This window comes from Anolis carolinensis, chromosome 3 (genome assembly GCF_035594765.1).
Source record: "Anolis carolinensis isolate JA03-04 chromosome 3, rAnoCar3.1.pri, whole genome shotgun sequence".
Lineage (NCBI taxonomy): Eukaryota > Metazoa > Chordata > Lepidosauria > Squamata > Dactyloidae > Anolis > Anolis carolinensis.
In genome coordinates, this window is record NC_085843.1 from 278469783 (window position 1) to 278493524 (window position 23742).

A 23742-nucleotide genomic window follows, 5' to 3' on the forward strand; every position below is an offset into this window, starting at 1 on the left:
CCAAAAAAGAAATTCTGCACACAAAGCGCTATTTAAGATACAGAAAATTATGTAATTGAGGACTTACTGTGCACAAAATGTATACATGGGGTTTTGGTGCAAAAAACCACATATTTGGCACAAAAGTAATAGCACAGAAACATTATTTTCTGCACAATAAATCTGTATCCTATGGAGAAAATGCTGTTTTGCGCACACACACAAATGTGTGAATATACTGTCCAGATTCTCATCAGTCCAGAATTTTGTTAATTATTATTTCCATTCTCGGGTAAAGAAAAAAATACTGGGTGCTGTAGTTCAATGACATTTGGAGGGCTATACAATTTGCATCCCGGCTTAATCTAAGCTGGGATGCTACTTGAGAGCAACGCGGAAGAAGGAAACAGTAGGAATGAGCAAGATCAGAGGAAGGAAAGACAGAAAGAGACACAGACCAGTCAGTAGAACCAGCCTTTTAATGATTTACAGATACAAACGGAACAAAACGGACACTCATACCAGCCAGGGGTGTACACCAGGAAGGGGACAGGGCAGAAATAGGGACACACAAAAACAATATTGTGCATTTGGGGAGGGGGGCGGGGAAGGAGAGCCAAAGGAGTAGAGAGATGGGGTCAAAATGGGGAGGGATGCATAGGCTTTGGGACACAGCTCTGCACAGGCATCAAGAGGGATATACTGGGGAGTAAAAACAGAGGTTTGCACAGGGAGTAGTTGGAGGTGTTAGGAGGACGTGTACCCATTCTACAGAATGGACTGACGCTGCACAAAAGGTGGCAAATGACTGGGAGGAAGGAGAGAATTGTGGTAACATCTCAAGACTCCTTGACTGGGATGTCTTTCAATTAAACCTGGTTTTCATCTCTTCTTCCCCCGATCCCTATTGCAGCCCTGTCTTCTCCACTGCAACAACCCCCTCCTTCTACTCTCATCCTTCAAACTTTTGTTTGAAAAGCACCCCCTGCATTTTTGGACCAGATCTCCTATACACAACTGCCCACTGTGGTTTTTGCATGGTGGGAGTGGTGGTCCAAAAAAGGAACTTGCCTCGACTGTGTCAAAATATCTGAAAGAGACCTCTATTGTATCCAATATTTCCTCTCCCCTTGAGCAAATCTCTCTCTCCCAGTTTCTCTTTCCGAAGATCCACTCCTGTGTGCCTCCACATCTCAGGGCTCTCCCAAAAAAATTCAACACTCTAGATTTTACTCTGAATTTTAAAGGAACTATTTAAGTTGGTTGAACTTGGAGAGTTCCTTAAACATTCAGACTAAACACTAGAGTAGATTTTCTGCCTTGCCCATCAGAAGTTGTCAGCCACTGTTGGATTCCAACACCCATCAGCCCCAAGCAAAGGTGATGTGTGCTGCACAACCATGACGTCTTGAACATTGCAGCCCTCTTTCCTTTAACCCAATACAAAAACTAGAATATAGGATCTACCATAGAAGGAGTGATGTAACTCTGTCCTAACTACCAGCCCATGTTTCCAATGGTACCCCTATCTTCCTCTGCCCACTCCCCTTCCCCAAACCCTAAGAACTATTGGACTGGTTCCACCTTAGAAATTGTGGGACAACATTTCCCCAAGGTTACACCCAGTCCTCCCTGGCACCAGATTAAAAGAACAGGAGTCAGTCAACAAAAGCAGCAGCGTCCCTGATTGTCTTGATGAGCGTTCATGATTGTATCCTTGCTCAGTTCTGTGTATGGATAAGTTATGGGTTCAAATAATATATTTTGTGTTTAAAATACATGGCATGCAGCATGTGTTTCTATAGCTGCCGCCCACCAACTGATTCTCAGACTACAACTCCCATAATGGGTCACAGTTGGCTATGTTAACTGGAGTTTATGGGAGTTGCAGTCTAGCTGTATGGACCTCCCTGCACTGTACTGGAACTCATTGTGTGGGTTGCCACTTTGCAGTGATATTTTTTGGTAGCCATGTTTTCTCAACAAACCAAAAATGGCCAAATGCAATGTAGAAGGCAAAGCATTTGTTTAGCTAAAGAAGAGGGGGAAATGTGTATATTATAGCATATTGAGTGCCAGCTACCTTGGATGTACAGGGTGTTTCAAAAATGATGTATCCAGTTTATCTTCCCCTTTCATAAACAGCCAGTTTCCACAAATTGCCGGTAACAATGCTGAATGCTCTTTGACATTGGCAGATCAATACCAAAATGCCATTGAAACACATACTGCACCACAATTACATATTTCATTTTGCTAAACTGCTGGCTACTCCACAAAAGGAAAACAATTTCCAGCGTTTGATGGGAAAGAGTCTATGATTGCTCAACCTAAGAGGTGTGTGTGTGGAGATGTGTATTTACATGGCCACTACATTATAAAGTATGTCTGATTAAGTTGACTTGTGGAAAGCCAAATTTGTGTGTGCATGTGCAGAAATGTTGGAGTTGTACAGTCTGTGGAGGGATGCAAGCCCACAAGTCTCTGCACATGTATATCTGTGGGTCCCTTTCTTTTTCTGGACATATGAATACTCATTGAAAACTAATGCTCTTTTCCCTCCTACTGAGAAGAAGAGGCTAGATGTCTTGAATGGAGAAATTCTCCAAGTCCTCGCCAAACTACAGATCTTTGGGATCCATTGGGAGGTACCACAATGGTATAAGACTGATATTTCCCCTGCTGATGGGCATCAATTCTCCATTATTCTGGAAATTCCTGGATTTCCACTATTAATCTTCTGGGGTTTAAGGTTTCTTCCAAACTACATATTTGTAGCACTTGGATATCACCTATACGTCATCCTATTGAATCATAGGATTTGTAATTTAGTGTGGGGATTCTGGAGCTCTCGGGCAGAGAATTCTAAATATTCCTCTCCAAACTACAAATCCAGTCCACATTTTCTCTGGTTGATTGTAAGCATCCCTTCTGATTTGAGAGCTGCCTGGGCTAAGAAGGAGCAGAGCTTGGGAAAGTGCCCAAAAAGTAACATTTCCAAGCCCAGAGGGAGGGAAACAGAGGCCACCGGGTCCTGTGCATTGGGAAACAGCAGGGGCAAAGGGATGAAATGAGGGTCACAGTATTGTCCACCCTGCTTGGTCCAGGTGGGCGAATGGAGCAGAAGGAAATATGCCCCCCCCTTAGAAAACCCCATCCTCCATGGTAGGGACAGCGACACCCCGTGAAGACGGCAACACGGAGACACACATACAAAAATATAGAAAAGATCTGGGGCAGGGTGGGAGGACTGGCCACTCCCACTAGCCCATGCCATGCTCCGTGCTCCCTTCCAATGGAAACGGCCAAGGAGGGTGCACAAGCGCATCCATGTGCCCCAGCTCCTGCCTTTCCCCTTGCATCCTGTAGGTCCACAGTATAAAATTCAAGACAGTAAAAGCCAAGAAGTTGGTCCATTTGGGCCAGTGTAGATTTTTTTTTGTAAAAAAAAGGCATAACAAATCAAGCATCCATTGCATTCCACATTCTGTTTTCAGCCCTTCGCCTTGAGCTGCAGGGGTTTAGAAGGGGAAAGGGGCATCTGTATAACATACCGCGATAAACTGTCTTAAGACTTGCAACAGTTCTGCTTTAAGAGCTTCAGCCATGCCAACAGGACAGCATCCACAGGGTGCCTTTTCTCTTGGGCGCACTCAGACCAAGGCGTGTTGCATGCTTCGGACCGGACAGTGGCACACGTCCGATCTGCACAGCCCTGTTTTTCGTTATTTTGCTCGCTTGGATTTTGTTTCCGGTGTTTCGTTTATTTAAATTCCCCCTACCCCAAGACAATCTCATGCAAAGAAAACAAAACAGGCCACAAGAGAAAGAGTACAAGAGAGAGAAGATGCAGCAGGCAAAATCCACGAAGCCAAACGACAGGCTCGCCAGGCTTTAAATGGCTGAATCAGATGGCACATTGGAGGCGAGGAAGGCATAGGACATAGGGACCAACGGGGAAAGGATGGGCTCCTGGATTGGCCTCCACCCAGCCCACCTTCCCCTGCCCAGCCTTGGGTCATGCCACCTCCTCCTCCAGGTGGGAGGAACCCTCCTCTTCAGAGAAGGGATGGGCCACGGAGCAGGGTTGAGAATGGATGCCACGGCACGGGACAAGATGGCAGGTGAAGCATGCCACGGAGCGGATAGGGATTCACTGCTCTCTGCTCTCCTCCTCCTCCTCTTCCTTCCCCCTCCGCTCTTCCTCTTCGTTGTCATCGAGAGACACCACCCCAGAGGAGGCCACGTCGGAGGCCTTCCTGCGGACGTGGCAGCTGTCCTCGTGGGCCTCGCAGTCCTTGCACAGGACTCCCTCCTCTTCCTCCTCCTCCTCCGTGGGCGAGAGGCAGGACTCGGTGAACGACATGGAGTACAGAGAGTCCTGGCACTCAAGCTGGGCCAGGCTCCGGAAGGCACATTCGCCGGCGGTCTGGGTGGCCGGCAACTTGGAGAGAAGCGCCTCCTCCCTGCCAGACAGGGAGCCCAGCAGTTTGATGGCCAGTTCGGAAGGCGAGCTCAGCTCCTTGAGCAGGAGGCTGTCCTCCAGGCTGCAGAGGCTGGAGCACAAAGTCTCTGGGGAGATGGTGGTCTGGGAGGAGTCGCTCTCCGGGTCGCAGGAGCCTTGCCGAGCATTCAGCTGGCACAAGCGGCTGTGCAGGAAGCCCTTCAGCAGGGTGCTGGGTGCAATCTGGGGCACAGCATCTGCAAGACAGCAAGGAAAGATGTCACACTGAGAAGGGGGCAAGGTTGTTTTCTGCTGCTCTGGAGACTGAGACAGGGAGCAGTGGATTCAAATTAAAGAAAAAGAGGCTGGGGTGGGAGTGGACAGGGATTGTTATCCTATGTCCCTAGGCTGCCTGAGTTTGGACACATGAGATGCCAGTGTGGACTGCTGTGTCTGATTCTGATCCAGATACATTCCTGCAGCCCCAAAGTCAGTGGGTTCTGTGTCAGAATTTGGACTTACCTCTGACTTTGACTAACATTGGGTTTGCATGTCTCCTGGATCAGCTCCCTGTGGCATTTGTTTGCCATGGAACTGATCCGGCTCTACATTGGCCTAAGTGGTCAGTGTGGCTGTGACCTGAGTTTGTAGAGACCACAAGGACTATCTTATCCATTGGTAAATTTAATTAAGCCATGACTTTTAGTCTAGAAAAGACCTGTCGGAAGTAGGGTTACATCAGTGGTTCTCAACCTGGGGTCCCCAGATGTTTTGGCCTTCAACTCCCAGAAATCCTAACAGCTGGTAAACGGGCTGTGATTTCTGCGAGTTGTAGCCCAAAACACCTGGGGACCTACAGGTTGAGAACCACTGATCTAATCCAACCCACTTCCACAAACTTGTTTTATCTTCCAGATATTAAAATGTATCTTAGCAGTTTGAACGTTGGACTATGACTCTGGAGATCAAGGTTTGAATCCCTGCTCAGCCGTGAAAATCCAATGGGTGACACTAGTCCTGTTCCAAGAGGCAGTGAGTGGCCTGAAAGGAAAATAGAATCAAAGAATAATAGAGTTGAAAGAGACCTCAAGGGCCATACAGTCCAAACCACACATCACTTTTCTCCAGGTGAAGAGGACCCATTAGTAAGCACCTAATCCACCTAACAGTAGCATTATCTACAAAGCCGGTCCAACAATGAGGCGAATTAAGTGGTCACTTGGGGCGCAAAACATACGTGGGCGCAGTCGAGACTGCTTTTTCTGTTGATTTCTTATAAAACATGATGTTTTGGTGCTTAATTTGTAAAATCTTAATGTAATTTGATGTTTAATAGGCTTTTCCTTAATCCCTCCTTATTATCCAACATTTTCACTTATCCAACGCTTATATTTTTCAGTGATTGGTTTTGGGGGGGGGGGGGTGCCAAAATTCTGTTCACCTACACTTGAAAAATACCTAGGGCCGGCTCTGATTGTCTAATCTATTTATTTATTTATTTACATCACTTTTACTCCACCTTTCTCTCCAAGGAGACTCAAAATGGCTTACAGTAAATAGACAAAAATTCAATGCCTAAAAACAATGTAAAAACAACAATTCATATAAAACAATCCACAAAACAACTGTTCATGTAAAACAAATACCATTACAAAATAAAGTCACATTATATAAAATTTTAAGAATGTCCAAGATTAAAATCCATTCATCCAGAATCCTCAAGTCTTCGTACAGGTCATGTAAAGTCCATGTTCTCATTCATTAAAAGCTTGCATGCACAACCATGTCTTTAAGGCTTTCCTGAAGCCTAGGAGAGTTGGTATCTGCCTTATGTTGCTGGGGAGGGTGTTCCACAGCCAAGGAGTCACCACCGAGAAGGCCCTGTCCCTCGTTCCCACCAGCCTTACCTGCGAGCCTGGTGGGACCGAGAGCAGGGCCTCCCCCGATGATCTAAGAGTTCTAGAAGGCTCTAGACCTTCTAGAAGGCTCTAACCTACATGTTGCTAGCTTTTTTGCAAGAATATCAAATACCGTACAGAAATCAATTATCCAAAATGTCAAAATGTGCATAGAGAAGGATGCAGATTTACACACTTTTGCCCACACATGTGCACCAGTAGCTGCTGGGCTGACTGCATAATGCGTGTTTATTTCAGCTTAGCATTTCAAAACCTGGCTACCTCCATGCACATTTTGGCTATACACCCCAAAACAAAATGTATTTTGTGTTCTTCTGATTCAGAGTAATCTGCCTCCCTTCAAATTAGCAGGGTTTATGTTAATCCTGTTCAGCGGTGGGCGCATGACTCTTTGCCATGGCTACGGCCCCCTCCCACCCCAGTGACGTGCGCAACCTGAGGGAAGGTAGCCTTCTCCCCTCTGTGTCTCCTCCTCCTCTTCCTCTCTCCTTGCCCACTCACTCTAATTACACAGAAGAATAATTAGAACTTCCTTTAGATGCCGTGCCAGCAGATTACCGTTGACTTTCTTTGATATGCAAAGTTAATTGTAGGGGGAAATAAAGAGAGAGCTTTTGTTTGTAGAGGAGGATGCAGATTTACGCACTTTGCCAACACATGTGCGCCAGCTGCCAGGCTCACGGTGCACAGCGTGAAAGCCTCATTGCTCAAGCCAAGGGCAAGGAACAGTGGCAGAGAAAAGAGAGGGCACACCCTGCAAAATGGTAGCCACCTTTTTGACAATATGGAAGCCAAAGTGGCCTCTCTGAACCAGCCTGCAAAGAGCAGGTCAACCTGGGTGTGTTTGAAAAAGATCTCGGAGATTTACTAGACTAAACATGAAAGAACACTATGATGCAGTAGCCATAAAAGCCAATGCAGCTCTGCACTGCATCAACAGGACCTTTAAATTACATTTCCACTAAAATTATTATATTTTAATTTTTATTTAAAATCTTGTTTCTTCCATTTTTGGAGCCCTCGATAGCACAGCGGGTTTAACCGCTGAGCTGATGAACTTGCTGACCAAAAGGTCAGTGGTTCGAATCCGGGGAGTGAGGTGAGCTCCCACTGTTAGCCCCAGCTTCTGCCAACCTAGCTGTTCATAGAGGTGCTCCATGCAGTCACGCCAGACACATGACCTTTTCTTTTTCCGTGTCAGGAGCAACTGGAGTTGCTTCTGGAGTGAGAGAATTGGCCATCTGCAAGGACGTTGCCCAGGGGACGCCCGGATGTTTTGTTTTACCATCCTTGTGGGAGACTTCTCTCATATCCCCGCATGGAGCTGGAGCTGAAAGAGGGAGCTCATCCGCATTCTCCCTGGATGAGATTCGAACCTGGCAGCTTTCAGGTCAGCAACCCAACCTTCAAGTCACGAGGCTTTTATCCCCTAGGCCACCGGAGGCTCCTAGGAGATGTCTATGGGCAACACCGGCTTTTCAACTTAGAAATTGATATGAGCACCAACCCCTAGAGTTGGACATGACTAGACTTAATGTCATGGGGAAACCTTTACCTTTACCTTTCTTCAATTTTATGCCAATTGCTTAGGAATTCTGGCTGCCTGACTTCAATTAACTTGAAATCTACTGTATTAGAGTGCATGCAGCAGTTAGAGATCTTGTTTTACGGAGTCAATGGCTTGGGAAAACGAGACCGAGCTTTCTTGTAGGAACTCCATGCAAAGGTAGAATTGTGTAGCTGTAGAATCAATGCAGTTTGTCACCTCTTTAACTGCCCTATCTCATTGCTATGGAATCCTGGGAGTTGTAGTTTGGTTAGGGAAGGCTAAAGCTCTTGTAACTCCCATGACTCCATAATATTGAATCTTGACAGTTCAATGTGGTGTCAACATGCTTTAATGCCACAGTGCAGATGTTGTTTGCTCTCACTTACCGGCTGGTTGGGTTGTATCCGAAGGTGTAGCATAATCTTCATCGTAGGATTCGTCGTTGGAGTCATCTCCATCCACGGAAGACCAGGCCCGCAGCTTGGCTTCCGCAATGGCAAATTGTTCTGCAACACCTATAAAGGAGAGAGAGAGAGACAGCAAACAGCGTAAAAACAATGGAAACAACATTGACGAAAGAATGGTATCAAGAAGAAACGTTAGAAGAAACAGAGTGTCAAGACCACTATCGTGAAGCAAGGGAGAAGAGGAGCTTCACCTGGTGAATTTCAGACTACCCATAAGTTGTTTTTTAAAAGTACAGTATAGGTGCATCTACCCTGTAGAATGGATGCAGTTTGATACCACTTTAACTGCTGCGTCTTAATGCTGTGGAATCTTGGGAGTTGTGGTTTGGTGAGATACCAGCACTTTTTGGCAGGGAAGGCTAAAGATCATGTAAAGTTAGTTGTTTTTCCCTGACATTAAGTCCAGTCGTGTCCAACTCTGGGGGTTGGGGCTCATCTCCATTTCTAAGCTGAAGAGCCAGCGTTGTCTGTAGACACCTCCAAGGTCACGTGGCTGGCACAACTGCATGGAGTGCTATTACCATCCCGCCGGAGCGGTACCTATTGATCTACTCACATTTTGCATGTTTTCGAACGCTAGGTTGGCAGAAGCTGAGGCTAACAGTGGGCGCTCACTCCGCTCCTCAGATTCGAACCTACAACCTTTCAGTCTACAAGTTCAGCAGCTCAGTGCTTTAACCCACTGGGGGCTCCTTATTAAATCAATGCAGTTAAAGAGGTGCTAAACTGCATTCTTTCCACAATATATCTGCACCCTCAGTGAAATAAATCATCCGCTGCCAAAGTCATTATGCTGTTGTTCTTGTCATCTTTGTCACTGTTGTTGTCATCGCCATTCTATTCATGCCATGTTTTTCCTAAACTTGTAGCTTGCAAATCAACACGAAAAATACATAGATATTTTTAAGTATTTAATACTCAAATAGCTAAAGCATACAAGTCAATGTTAACAAGTCTCCAGTGATTCCAACCGTGAAAGCCTTTGACAATACAAGACAATGCTAAACTGAAATAAAACTACAGTAGAGTCTCACTTATCCAAGCTAAACGGGCCGGCAGAAGCTTGGATAAGCGAATATCTTGGATAATAAGGAGAGATTAAGGAAAAGCCTATTAAACGTAAAAATTAGGTTGTGATTTTACAAATTAAGTGCCAAAACATCGTGTTATACAACAAATTTGGCAGAAAAAGTATTTCAATGTGCAGTAATGTTATGTTGTAATTACTGTATTTACGAATTTACCACCAAAATATCACGATATATTGAAAACATTGACTAATCCAGAGACTTGGATAAGTAAGTTATGGATAAGTGAGACTCTACTGTATTGCTGACTGTTATGACTACAAAAGGAGTCCTTTGTGGGATATGTGTTTGTAGTGTATCTGTCCTTCTGTAGCCCTGTCATTGGGAAGAGAAAAGGGGATCTGTCTTGGTAATGGATTTATTTATTTTTTCGTGTCAGAAGTGAATTGAGGGTACAGTTATAATGTATTTTTTTTAAAAAACAGAAACAAAGTTAAAAATTTGACATTATACTAAATGTTCTTTGACCAGAATCTAGTCACTTGGAGTGTCTCTGGTGTTGCTGTAAGACGGTCCTCCATTGTGCATGTGGCAAGGCTCAGGCTGCATTGTAGTCAGTGGTGTATTGTTTGCTCTTCTCCACACTCGCATGTTGTGGACTCCACTTTGAGACCCCATTTTTAAGGTTGGCTCTGCATCTCATGGTGCAAGAGTGAAGTCTGTTCAGCGCCTTCCAAGTCGCCCAGTCTTCTGCGTGCCCAGGAGGAAGTTTCTCATCCGATATCAGCCACTGATTGAAGTTCCGGATTTTAGCCTGCCACTTTTGGACTCTTGCTTGCTGAGGTGTTCCTGCAAGTATCTCATAGGTCTTAGGAAGCTATTTCTTGATTTAAGGCATTGGCATGCTGGCTGATATCCAAACAGAGGATGGGCAGGAGATGTCACTGCCTTGGTCCTTTCATTACAGGCTGCTATTTCCCAACTGATATCAAGTGGTATAATACTGGCTAAACAGTATATTTTCTCCAGCAGTAGTTGGGTGTAGACATCCTGTGATAATGCAGCATGTCTCATAAAGACATTGACTGTTCTAATGTGGTGAGATGTATTCAACAGCAGAGTAGCAAAGCGCAAGGGCAGATGTCTTCACTGTATCTGGTTGCGATCCCTAGTTTGTGCCAATCAGCTTTGGTAATGGATATGAGGGGTCCATATGGTAGGAACCCTGAAGGGCATCATCAGGAAACAATGAAATGCTAATTGTCATAGGATCATGGGATGGGAGGAATGCCCCTTTCTCTCCCTCTTTCTCTCACTGAGTTATAAGGAGATGAGTGTGATTTATGAACCTGGGTACAACTCACATGTAAACCTTTCAATTTTGAAAAACCGGTAACATTGGTATAGTAGCTTGATCATCAGATTATGACTCTGGAGATCTGGGTTTGAAGTCTCACTTGGACATGTAGTCCACTGGGTGAGTCACACTCTCTCAGCCTCAGAGGAAGGCAAGTACAAACCTTTTCTGAATTAAACTTGCAAAGAAAACCCTGTGATGGAGTCACCCTATGTCAGAAGCAACGTGGAGGCACACAACAACTATAAGAACATGAAAGAGCATTCAAAGTATGTTATTAGAAATTATAAACAAGCAGTCAATTAAAAATTGTACCACACATACCATTAAAGGCCTTTTTGCTAACACGTTGAAACACACAACTAAAGATATTTAAGAGTGTTTTTTTAACACAATTAAAACAGTACATCAAAAGCCCTTTCTTTAAAGGCATTCAGTTTTTTAAAGTATTTTTAACATATTCTCCTGCTATCAATTCAACAGCAAGGAAAGGGCCATTCTAGCCTTTCTAGACTGAGCTGTGGTGGAGCAATGGGTTAAACCCTTTTGCCAGCTGAACTTCTGACCTGAAGGTTGGGTATCTGATCTGAAAGTTACTAGTTCGAATCTGCAAGACAGGGTGAGCTCCCGTCTGTCAGCTCTAGCTTGAAGGTACATGAGAGAAGCCTTCCAACTAACACATTTATTTATTTATTTATTTATTTATTTGCAGTGTTTATATTCCGCCCTTCTCACCCCGAAGGGGACTCAGGACAGATCACAATGTACATAATATACATGGCAAACATTCAATGTCTTTAGACATACAACATACAGAGACACAGAAGCAATTTGACATTTTCCAGCTTCTGGTTTCATGAGGGTATGCTCAGTTCCGGCCACAGGGGGAGCTGCTGCTTCATCATCCACTGTGACACCGAGTCCTTGATGGATTACTTCCTCATTCTTCCTCATTCTTCCACACGCTGCTAGACTTTTTATGGTGATGTAAATTAGTTATTATGGAGCCCCGGTGGTGAAGTGTGTTAAAGCACTGAGCTGCTGAACTTGCAGACCAAAAGGTCCCAGGTTCAAATCCCAGGAGCACAGTGAGCGCCCGTTGTTAGCTCCAGCTTCTGCCAACCTAGCAGTTCGAAAACATGTCAATGTGAGTAGATCAATAGGTGCCGCTCCGGCAGGAAGGTAACGGCATTCCATGCTGGTCACAAGACCTTGGAGGTGTCTACGGACAACGCTGGCTCTTCAGCTTAGAAATGGAGATGAGCACCAACCCCCAGAGTCAGACATGACTGGACTTAACGACAAGGGAAACCTTTACCTTTACTAAATTAGTTAAATTAGCCCCCCCCCCCCCCCCCCCGCATGAAGTGGTACTTAAATTTTCTACTCGACAGATGCAACTTCTTAGTTGGGTTGCTTAGGTCAGCAACAAGCTAGGCTAAGTAATGGTCTGGCACTCAATCTGACCCGGGCTAGCTTTGAACTCATGACCTCTCGATCAGTAGTGATTTATTGCAGCTTGCTGCTAACCAGCTGCGCCAGAGGCCGTCCCGTCCCCTGGGTAATGTCTCTGTAGACGGCCAATTCTCTCACATTAGAAGCGACTTGCAGTATGTTTTCAAGTCACTTCTGACACAATAAAAAAGGGTTGGGAGTTAGACTGGATGGCCCTTGGGGGTCTCTTCATACTCTAGGGTCCTTTGGATTTACCATCTTGCTGTCATAAGATCCTCTGTACACTATTAGCAACCACATTTCAAGGTTTCCTGCTGCACAAGTAATGTCTTGGTAGAAAATCAAGGCAAGCTCCTCCCTGGGTGCCTGTCGTCCCACGATGCCCTCGTACAGATGACGCTTCCAAGTGGTAACCTTGCTCCGAAAATAAACCCCAGGGAGGGAAAATGATCAGGCCAGGATATTCATCAAGGCAGGTGGCAGACGCTCCCAGAGGAAACCCATCCCGACGCTTGCTCACCCGCCCGCCCTCGAGTGCCATTGTTGCATTTCACGCATTCATTGATCTTAAACACATGCAAATTTAAAACTGCCTACAGCCCAATGTTGAGCTGAGACGAGACAAGAGACGGGCAGCCAGAGAAGTCCGGCTGGCCTATATTCTACTGGCAGCATAAACTGTGCAAATTAGGACAATTAGCACGACACTGCCAAATTGACACGCTTTTGTGGCAAACAAGGGATTTATTTAGGGCAAGGTCTCTGTTTCAGATGGAGAGGCTGAGCTATTGGCAAGACACCCATTGACAGAGATACAAAGAGAAATCTGGGGAAGGGATTGCTGCAGGAAAACTTTCTCGTTCAACTACAATATTCAGAATCCCCCCAGACACCATGATCAGGTGGGGGGCTTTTGGGCATTGCAGTCCAATAAAGGAATAATTTCAATCTCAGCATAGATCTGGCAGGTTTTTCATACTTCTAAGAAGACTGAGATCTAATTTCAAGGAGGGCCTCCCTTTCTCTTTCTCTTCCCCTCTGAAGTCTGACTTCAAAGAAACACGAGAGCTGCATCAGACCTGAACTTCATCTAACCCAATCTTCTCTTCTCAGCAAGTAGCACATGAAGGCATCTGTGCTAGGTCTGCTTGAATCCTCAGCATTTGGTCTTCCCAGAAGAGATCTGGCAGTGGTAATCACAGAATCACACCGTTGAGGGGGACTACAAGGATTATCTAGCCCAACCCCCTGTCATGCAGAAAGAGATGCCCATCCATCATCCTCCAAGAGATGCCCACCATCCTCCAAGGTAACCCAGCCTATTCCACTGCTGGATTTTCTCTACCATCAAGACATTCTTCCTAAAGTTCAGACTAATGGCTCCTAAACTAGTTCTCCTAGAATTCCTGACTGTAGGACAAGCGGACTGGGGCTTCTGGAGGTTGAAATCCCAAACACTCAGAGGACCATAGTATGGGAACCACCAATTTAGGTGGGATCCAATCTGAATCACTGAATTCTTGGGAAAGAGATTCCACTTAACATTAGGAAGAACTTCCTGATGTTAAGAGCTGTTTGAATATGCTATAATAACTAAACACAGCTGTCTATTCTAAAAATGTTTGAAAAATATGCACCACAGTAAAGGTTCAAAACATAGAACACAATATGTATATTAGAGCATCATATACATAATGTTAACAATAATACAAATAATAATACAACTGAGAACTGAGAATAATACAACTGAGAACAGCCTGGGAACTGTAAATGACTGCAACATTTGTTACAAACTGAAGCTACAGCCAATTGACTGCATTTACATCCTGAGGAGTCCTATAGAACTACTCCAAGACTACAGAGACTTTGATTTGTTTTGACTCTAAGCCAGGTTTGAGCCAATTGACTTGTACACTGATATATTTAGTTTTACAGCATATCATATGCCATTTTGAAGAGACTGAATGTACACATACTGTGTCGCTAACAAACTTTAGTTGGAATCTTGTTGATACATGTCTGATATATGTTTTACACTGAAAACTGCTCTGTGTAGCAATGAAATCTGGATGGTTGCAGTCTAAAAATCTTTATACTCTGTAAGTTACGACTGTGTGCCACTACAGCTGACAGAATTGGATCATCAGTTGTATTATTATTTGTATTATTGTTAACATATTGTATATGATGCTCTAATATACATATTGTGTTCTATGTTTTGAACCTTTACTGTGGTGCATATTTTTCAGATACTGTTTGAATATGCTGCCTAGCGGTATGGTGGAGTCTCCTTCTCTAGGTGGATGGCCATCTGTTGGGAGTGCTTTAATTGTGTTTTCTCACTTAATGCAATGAGGTTAGACTGGATAGCACTTGGGGTTTCTTCCAATTCTATGATTCTATAAGTGCCTAATATGACAACATAACACGGATACAGGCCATTAATTACAATAATAACAATAATAATAATAATAATAGAAAACCGCACTACAAACTAGAGCTGACAGCTGGCACAACAAAACACTGCATGGAAAGTTCCTTGACAAAATTGAAGGAAAAGCTGATAAGGAGAAGACCTGGCTATGGCTCACGAATGGGACCCTGAAGAAGGAGACAGAAGGCCTGACCCTTGCAGCCCAGGAGAAAGCCATCAGAACAAAGGCAATTTAAAGCCAAGATCGAAAAATCAGCTGATGACCCAAAATGCAGACTGTGCAAGGAAGCTGATGAAACCATTGATCATATCTTCAGCTGCTGTAAGAAAATCACACAGACAGACTACAAACAGAGGCACAACCATGTGGCCCAAATGATTCATTGGAACTTATGCCTCAAGTACCACTTCCCAGCAGCAAAGAACTCGTGGGATCACAAACCTGCAAAAGTTTTGAAAAATGAGCACGCAAAGATACTGTGGGACTTCTGAATCCAGACTGACAAAGTTCTGGAACACAACACACCAGACATCACAGTTGTGGAAAAGAAAAAGGTTTGGATCATTGATGTCACCATCCCAGGTGACAGTTGCATTGACGAAAAACAACAGGAAAAACTCAGCCGCTATCAGGACCTCAAGATTGAATTTCAAAGACTCTGGCGGAAATCAGTGCAGGTGGTCCCGGTGGTGATGGGCACACTAGGTGCCATGCCAAAAGATCTCAGCCGGCATTTGGAAACAATAGACATTGGCAAAATTACAATCTGCCAACTGCAGATTGGGATCTGCACGCATCATCCGAAAATACATCACACAGTCCTAGACACTTGGGAAGTGTTCGACCTGTGATTTTGTGATACGAAATCCAGCATATCTATCTTGTTTGCTGTGTCATAAAATAATAATAATAATAATAATAATAATAATAATAATAATAATAATAATAATAATTTATTCTTATATCCCGCCCCATCTCCCCTAGGGGACTTTATGCTCCCCTCTATCAATGGATGTCTTCTGAGCATGTGCAGAGTGCCCACTGCAGCAAAAAAGATGCTCTGGCAGTTCTTATCTCCCTTGTCATACACCATTTGCAAGAGCCGAAAGTCTGGAGCCTATGATTGGACTAAGCTGTGTATTTGTTAATTTTACTTGTCAGCAAGCGGCCAAGCCTGTGGTTAAATGGGGGTGGCGTGTGGCTAATCTGGGTCTGCAGCTGCCTGCGTGCGTCACCTCCGGAGGAGAAGGGCAAGGGGAAGCGGTCACTCCCAGATCCAGCTTCCAGTCCTTGCAAAGAGCCCAGGAAAGCCCAGGACGGAGCTTTGGCTGAATTGCCACCAAAGAACCGGTGGAATGGCTGAAACTGAGGCAAAGATGAATGCATCAGCATCAATGGGCATCAATGGGGGCATGGGCTGGGAAAGGATATGTTGGGCTCCCTCAAGACTGAACTTAGGAAGCCAACCCTCTTTCTACTTCCAATATGATCTGGCCAGACTGGAGCGCCAAGTCGAACTTCCTCTAGAATTATCAATCAGAAGGACTATTCAGAAATGCTCAGAAATACTGAGATAGCAATTGACTCTGAACCATTCTGGGAGTAGTAAATGGTGCCTGCAATCCCTTTAAAACATACTTCATAGATATGGAAAAGATCCCAAAAGGCCACCCACTCCAGCCCCATTCTGCCATACAGGAAAACACAATGAACAGAAAGATGGAGTGGCCATGGGGAGCCCTCTCAGCCCAGTAGTAGCAAATTTCTATATGGAACACTTTGAAAAACAAGCCCTAGAAACAGCGCCAAAAAAGCCAACACTTTAGTTCAGATATGGTTTTTTTATATAAATAATCTTTATTTAAATTTAATACACATAAAAAAACATTTTAGGGGTAGGGGGGGGGGTTAGGGTTGAGGGTGGAAGAGGAGGGGTGGGTGGGGTGGGGGTAGGATATAGGGAAGGTTCAGGGTTGGGATAAGGTTACGGGGGAGGTACTTCCAGGACATTCCCATTGGTTGTATATCATTTTCCTTTTCCTTCTGTACAAGTCCTTAATGCAGTTCCACATTCTTTTCTCAATACTTTATATCAGTCCTCTCTGTCTTCAGTACCTTTTGCCGTGGAGAGGTGGCTTAATGTTAATATCTTCTCTTCATTTGATCCAGGGGGTAGTTTGAAGATATTCAATAAATAAATTTCTGGAAGTTTCTGAAACTTAACACCTACAATCAGTTGGGCACTTTCATGTATTTTCTTCCAATATTCTTTAGCCCGTTTGCAATTCCACCACATGTGGTAGAAGGATCCTTCCTCCTCTCCACATTTCCAACACTTTATATTTGCTGTTTTATTTATTTTCCCTAGTTTCTTGGGCGTAAAATGCCACCTATACAGCATTTTCATCCAGTTCTCCTTCAAGTTATACGAGTATGTGTATTTTAATTTCCTGTTCCAGCATGATTCCCATTCTTCTAGAAGGATTGGTCTTCCCACACATCTTGCCCATTTGGACGTGCTATTTTTAATAAGTTCTGTTTCAGTATTCCATTCCAATAAAACTTTGTATATTTTCGTGATGGTCTTTCTTTCTGAGAAAAGTATCTTGTCCCATAAGTTGTCCTTCTCCATGAATCCTAGGTCTTTGTCTGTCTTGAATTGTTCCCTTAATTGGTAATACTGCAACCATGTCATATTTTTATGTATTGTTTTTATCTCTTGGAGAGATTTTAGCTCGTAATTTTTGCCCGATTTCTTTATTATCTTCTCATAACATGGCCATTCTTCCCAACCTAAAAGTCTTCTTTGCGAGGCTTCTAATGGGGAAAACCATCTGGGGTTTTTTTTGTACATCCTTTTTCTGTATTTATCCCAAGTTTTTATAAGGGCTGATCTAAAGAAATTATTCCCGAAGTTTTTCTCCTTTGGCATCCTCTCTTTCCATAAATATGCGTGCCACCCCAAGCACAGGTCGAAGCCTTCCAAGTTTAAAATTTTCTTATTTTTTAGTTGTATCCAATCTCTAATCCAGATTAAGTTGCAAGCTTCGTAGTAGACCTTAAGATCCGGCAGCACAAAGCCTCCTATTAGTTCAGATATGTTGATGACACCTTCACCATTTGGAGCCACGGGGAAGAGGAACTCAGCAAGTTCCTGGACCACCTCAACAGCATCCACCCAAACATCCAATTCACCATGGAAAAGGAAAAGGAAGGAAAACTGCCATTTCTAGATGTTCTGGTCATCTGCAAACCCAATCAACAATTGGGCCACACAGTTTACAGAAAACCTACACACAGAGATAGATACCTTCATAAAAACTCCAACCACCACCCAAATCAAAAAAGGAGCACAATCAAAGCCCTGACAGATCGTGCACAAAGAATCTGCGAACCTCACCTCCTCCAAGGTGAACTAAACCACCTAAACTGGGCTCTACAGGCCAATGGATACTCCACCACAGACATCAGAAGAGCTGCAAGGCCAAGAGCAAGCCATGAGAGTCAAGACAAAGATCCACCCAGAGGAAAGGTGTTCTTACCATACGTCAAGGGAACCACTGACCACATAGGCAAACTGACGAAGAAGCACAACCTACAAACTATCTACAGACCCACAAAGAAAATCCAACAAATGTTACAGTCAGCGAAGGACAAGAGGGATCCTCTCTCCTCTGCAGGAGTCTATCGGATACCATGAAGCTGTGGACAAGTCTACATAGGGACCACCAAACGCAGCATTGCCCAAACACAAGTCAAAGAACATGAAAGGCACTGCAGACTAACTCAACCAGAGAAATCAGCCATAGCAGAGCACTTGATGAACCAACCTGGACACAGAATATTATTTGAGACCACAGAAATGTTTGACCACTCCAACAACTATCATGTCAAACTACACAGAGAAGCCATTGAAGCAACACTCTGAGGGTAGAGGAGTTCCAGGCATGGGAGCCAAGGGCAGCTAATGACTCTGAAAAAAGGAAGCAGCAGAAAATTTAGCTTTTTCCCTCCTCACTATCACGTCCTTTCAAATACTCAACCATGGCTATCATGCCCACTTTTCACCTTTCCTTTTCCAGGCTAAACATACCCAGTTTCCTACGCTGCTCCTAATAGGACTTGGTTTTCAGACCTTTGACCATTTGAGTTGCCATTCCCTGGACACTTTCCAATCCCTTCCTTGAACTGCGATACCCAGAACTGGACACATCCTTCCATTTATTCTGGAGTCCAGAGGACACGTGAATGGCGCTTCTAAGTCCACACTGTGCTTGCAAGAGGCTTCCTATTGAAAGATGTTTCCATGATTTTGGATGGGAAAAGTCATTTGCCCTCACTCCTTTAAATGCAAAATGAAGAACTGCCTGCCTGTCAATGCTGAGCCCCCTCCACATTAAAAACAGTCCCAAAGTTTCTGGTTTAGTGGGGAGGAGGAGAAGTAAGGAAGAGGAAGGTGTGCTGCCTATAACAGATACAGAGAAATCTCGTCAGGACCAGTAACTGTCCAAGGATGAATTTTATGTTAAAGAAGGATAGATACAAAGAGCAATGACTGTCATTGCATGTCTTGATTATTCTTCATTCAGAATTGGAATTGTGCAGCCTTCTACATGTTTCTAAACAGCAACTTTGTCATCCCTTGGCATGGCTTCTAAGGCTGCAAAAAATATTTAGACAGCTATATGATTCAAACCCAGCCTTAAATGCAGGCATGTTTGGATGGAAGTGCTTATTCCAAGGAATAATTCTAACGCATGCAGAAATTTCTTCCAGTTCCCACATAAACACAACAAAAAAGTAACTTTTTCAAAGTCTGCTTCAAACTCCTAGTAACTTTGACTCTACAATTTTTTTAACCAGGCTTTTCTTTATAGTAGCCTCTTCAAAGCAATGTGAAAATCTCTGCTGGCATTGCGTGCTGCATGCATCGACAACATGACCTGGCCAAGCATGAATGACCTTGGCACAACAATATTCAGGAAAAATGCTACATTGGCAGAATATGCCCAAAAGCTATTTTTTTATCCATTGCCTTTTCACTGAGGTTTGCTAAACTGGGCTAGTCTTTGAAAATGCTATATCTGGTCTTTAGCTGAATTTCCAGCCTTCTTTCAGCACTGTTTAGAACAGGAAAGGGCATCTTGGCTTATTTCAGATGCTGTTGGACTACAACTGCCATCATTCCTCATCATTGCTGGCTGGGGATGATGGGAGTTGCAGAACATCAACATCTCCAACATCTGAGTCAGCTTCCTCCTGACTCAGAGAAGATGTCAGATGCAAAACACCAATGCTAGAGTCTCTCCCTGGGATCAAAATGCATTGGAGCGCAAAGAACAACACCGAGATTCATTGACAAGCATGGGCATTTTCTTAACATCCAGTGGAAAGGCCTGGGGGGAAATACAAATCCATTGTTTGGTGGGACTTCCTAAAGGTGGAAACTATATCAAAGAGGGAAAAGAGAGCCTAAATTCCCCAGGGATGTTCCATGGTCAGTCTCTCTTGACAGGCTTTGTCAAAGGCAGGGCAGAGGATCTGAATGGCTTTGGCAATGGCCTCATCTGTCCCTGTTTATCCTGCCCTGAATGCCTGTCTCTCTTGCCAGCTGTCAGGCAGCAAAGAGCTCAGCCTCACGGTAAGCCTGGCATTGGGGTGACAATCATGCCCCGTGACAGCCCTTTTTGTTCCTAAAAGCAGGAGACTTGTTGGGCAGGAGGACAATCGCTCAGCCCTGCTGGGGCTTTGCAAATACAGAGGGGAGGACTCTCTGATTCCCTGCTTCTAGCTGCTAAGAAGAGAGATAACGATGCCTGCTTTCTGGCTTGGCTTCCCTGGCTCCCCAATCTCTGGATGACTCAGCTGCCAGCCTTGCGTTGCCAGCCGAACCTCTCCAACTACAAGAGCCTGCCTCTCCTGCTGGCCAGGGAGGGACAGAAGTGGGCCGGATGGATGGATAGATGGACCATCCAGCAAGGGTTACAAGGAATAAGGCAAGGCTCCCTAGACTGCAGTCTGCCAAGGCTTGTCTGTCTAGCTAAAAGGTAAAGGTTTCCCCCTGACGTTAAGTCCAGTCGTGACCAACTCTGGGGATTGGTGCTCATCTCCATTTCTAAGCCGAAGAGCCGGCGTTGTCCATAGACATCTCCAAGGTCATGTGGCCGGCATGACTGCATGGAGCGCTGTTACCTTCCCACCGGAGCGGTACCTATTGATCTACTCACATTTACATGTTTTCGAACTGCTAGGTTGGCAGTAGCTGGGGCTAATAGCGGGTGCTCATTCCGCTCCCGGGATTTGAACCTGGGACCTTTTGGTCTGCAAGTTCAGCAGCTTAGCGCTTTAACACACTGTGCCACCAGAGGCCCCGTCTGTCTAGCTATCTATCCATTTATCTAAATGGATGGCCATCTGTCAGGGATGCTTTAACTATGTGTTCCTGCAAAGGACGAGGTTGGCCTGGATGGCCCTTTTGGTCTCTTTATTTCTCTTTGTCTTTATAATTTTGTTGATGGATCAATTGATTATAGTGATTCTCAAGCACTGGTCAATTACTCCTTAAAGAACTCCAAAGATAGAGAGTCCACCACCTTCTCATGAGTCCAGCATCCACACATTCATCTATCCATCTTTCTGTTTTATATTCCATATTCCTCCCAAGACAAGGATCAAGGTGGCTCACAGCATAGTAGCTAGATTAACAAAGTGTATAGCTAAAGAAGATAGGTAAAGGTTTCCCCTGACGTTAAGTCCAATCATGTCTGACTGGGGGTTGGTGCTCATCTCCATTTCTAAGCCAAAGAGCCAGCGTTGTCCGTAGACACTTCCAAGGTCATGTGGCTGGCATGACTGCATGGAGCACCATTACCTTCCCGCCGGAGCAGTACCTATTGATCTACTCACATTGGCATGTTTTCGAACTGCTAGGCTGGCAGAAGCTGGAGCTAACAGCGGGTGCTCACTCCACTCCCGGGATTTGAACCTGGGACCTTTCGGTCTGCAAGTTCAGCAGCTCAGTGCTTTAATACACTTTGCCACCAGGGCTCCTTTAAAGAAGATTGATCCTCATGAAAAAACTATCCTTTACACATTGTGGAAATCATTGAAAATGTTATTGAGGAATTAAAACACAGCACACAAATACCCATGTAAATTAAAAGACCGTTCTATAACAATCAATGAAGAGCCAAAAGCCAGTCAAAAACTCAAAAATAATCATATAGGAAGATATGGTCATCCACAAATTCTGGACGAATCCGTAAGTTGTAGCAGCTTTTGCTTGATCCAAATGCTCCTCCAAGTAGGCACACAGAGACCTCGAATTTTAGGATGTAGGGATTTCAATTCCAAAATATCTCTAGTTGGCACAGCAATGCCAAAAAACTCTTTCAAGCTCTGAGTAGAAATTCAAACTAAGGATGAAGCATGCAATTTTGGAGTTAAATCAAGAGTCAGGTCTGGAGCCTAAACTCCTGATTTTACTTCCTAAATTCAGCTGATATTCTGATTGTGCTACAGATGTGGTTTTGGTCAATAGAGTTGCATAGTTCAGCCGCCACAACACAAAAATCAAGATTTAATGGGAAAGAAAATGGTATGACCATATTGGAGCTCATAAGCTTGCTCTGGGCTTGGCTTCTGGAGATCCTCTTTCCTGGCCTAGTGGACTTCTCATTATGATCCCATATACAAGAGGTCTTCTATCAGTCCTAACTGGCATAACTGGTAGTTGGAGATGACAGACACAAGGTATAGGAGATTCTATCAGCTGTAGTCCAAACACAACATTTCCAAGCTCTAGGTGGGAGCTATAAGCCACAGATTCTCCACCTTTAATCTACCAGTGTTTACAAAATTATATTAACCATACATTTTTGTAGTGGTTATGATATTAATTTATACGTATCCAGAATAGCAGTGCAATATGACCTCCTGTATCTGCGGGGAATATGTTCCCAACTTTGTGTGGATACACGAACTAGAGTTCTCTGGCTGCGGATTCTAAATACTCCCTAAACTGCAAATCCTATGATTCTATAGAATGAAGCCAATGGCATTAAAAGTGGAATCAGGTGCAGACTGATTGAAAAGCCCTAGATTTTTGTTCTTTCCAATTTTATCCTGGGTTAAAATTAACCAACCTAGAGAGCTGGTATAAAAAGTGTCAAGAGCTGACAGAAAATATTTTGAGATAAACAAAACCTGTGTGGTTCTTCTAGTCTTTTAAAATCTGCTATAATTGTGGGGTGTGAAAAGGCTCCTGGTTAATTGCAGAGTGAGGTGGAAAACCCGGTGGGAGGAAGCCTGGAACGGAGTCTCAGGAAAAGGAATGGCAGGGACCTTGAATCAGGGCATCCTGCAATGCACAGGGGCTGATGCCCATCCAGGTGGAGTTTTGCCCCATCAGCTGACCAAATGATGAAAAACAAGTCAGATAATCATGTAATTAGAAAGAACCCCAAAGGCCACATAGTTCAAACCCATTCTGACATGAAGGAGTACACAATCAAAGCTCTCCCAACAGATAGACATCCAGCTTCTGTTTAAAAACCTCCTAAGAAGGAGATTCTACCACACTACAGGGCAGCATATTCCAATGTTGAATATTTATTACCAACAAAACATTCTACCTAATATTCAGGTGGAAACTCTTTTTCTGTAGTTTGTTTCCATTGCTCCATTGTGACCATTGGGAGCCCTGGTGGCGAAGTGTGTTAAAGCGCTGAGCTGCTGAACTTGCAGACCGAAAGGTCCCAGGTTCAAATCCCGGGAGCGGAGTGAGCACCCACTGTTAGCTCCAGCTCCTGCCAACCTAGCAGTTCGAAAACGTGCCAATGTGAGTAGATCAATAGGTACCACTCTGGCGGGAAGGTAACGGCACTCCATGCAGTTATGCCAGCCACATGACCTTGGAGGTGTCTACGGACAACGCCGGCTCTTCGGCTTAGAAATGGAGATGAGCACCAACCCCCAGAGTCAGACATGACTGGACTTAATGTCAGGGAAAACCTTTACCTTTATCTTTATTGTGACATAGTCTCTGGAGCAGCAGAAAACAAAATTGACCCTTCCTAAATATGACATCCTTTCAAATATTTCAACATGG

At 44.3% G+C, this 23742-nt stretch overlaps 1 protein-coding gene across 5 annotated transcripts in view; it reads right to left on the reverse strand.

Moving 5' to 3' along the window:
• Window positions 1-440: 440 nt before the first annotated feature.
• Window positions 441-23742, reverse strand: part of fam131a (family with sequence similarity 131 member A) — a 96516-nt gene continuing 73214 nt past the window's right edge. For all 5 annotated transcript variants that reach the window (XM_062976829.1, XM_016995677.2, XM_062976833.1 and 2 more), the window contains 2 exons: window positions 8278-8406; window positions 441-4680 (listed from right to left, as the gene is read on the reverse strand). In XM_062976829.1, coding sequence (XP_062832899.1) covers window positions 4133-4680; window positions 8278-8406 — 677 coding nt within the window. In that variant the 3' untranslated portion in view covers window positions 441-4132. The remainder of the gene's footprint in view (window positions 4681-8277; window positions 8407-23742) is intronic.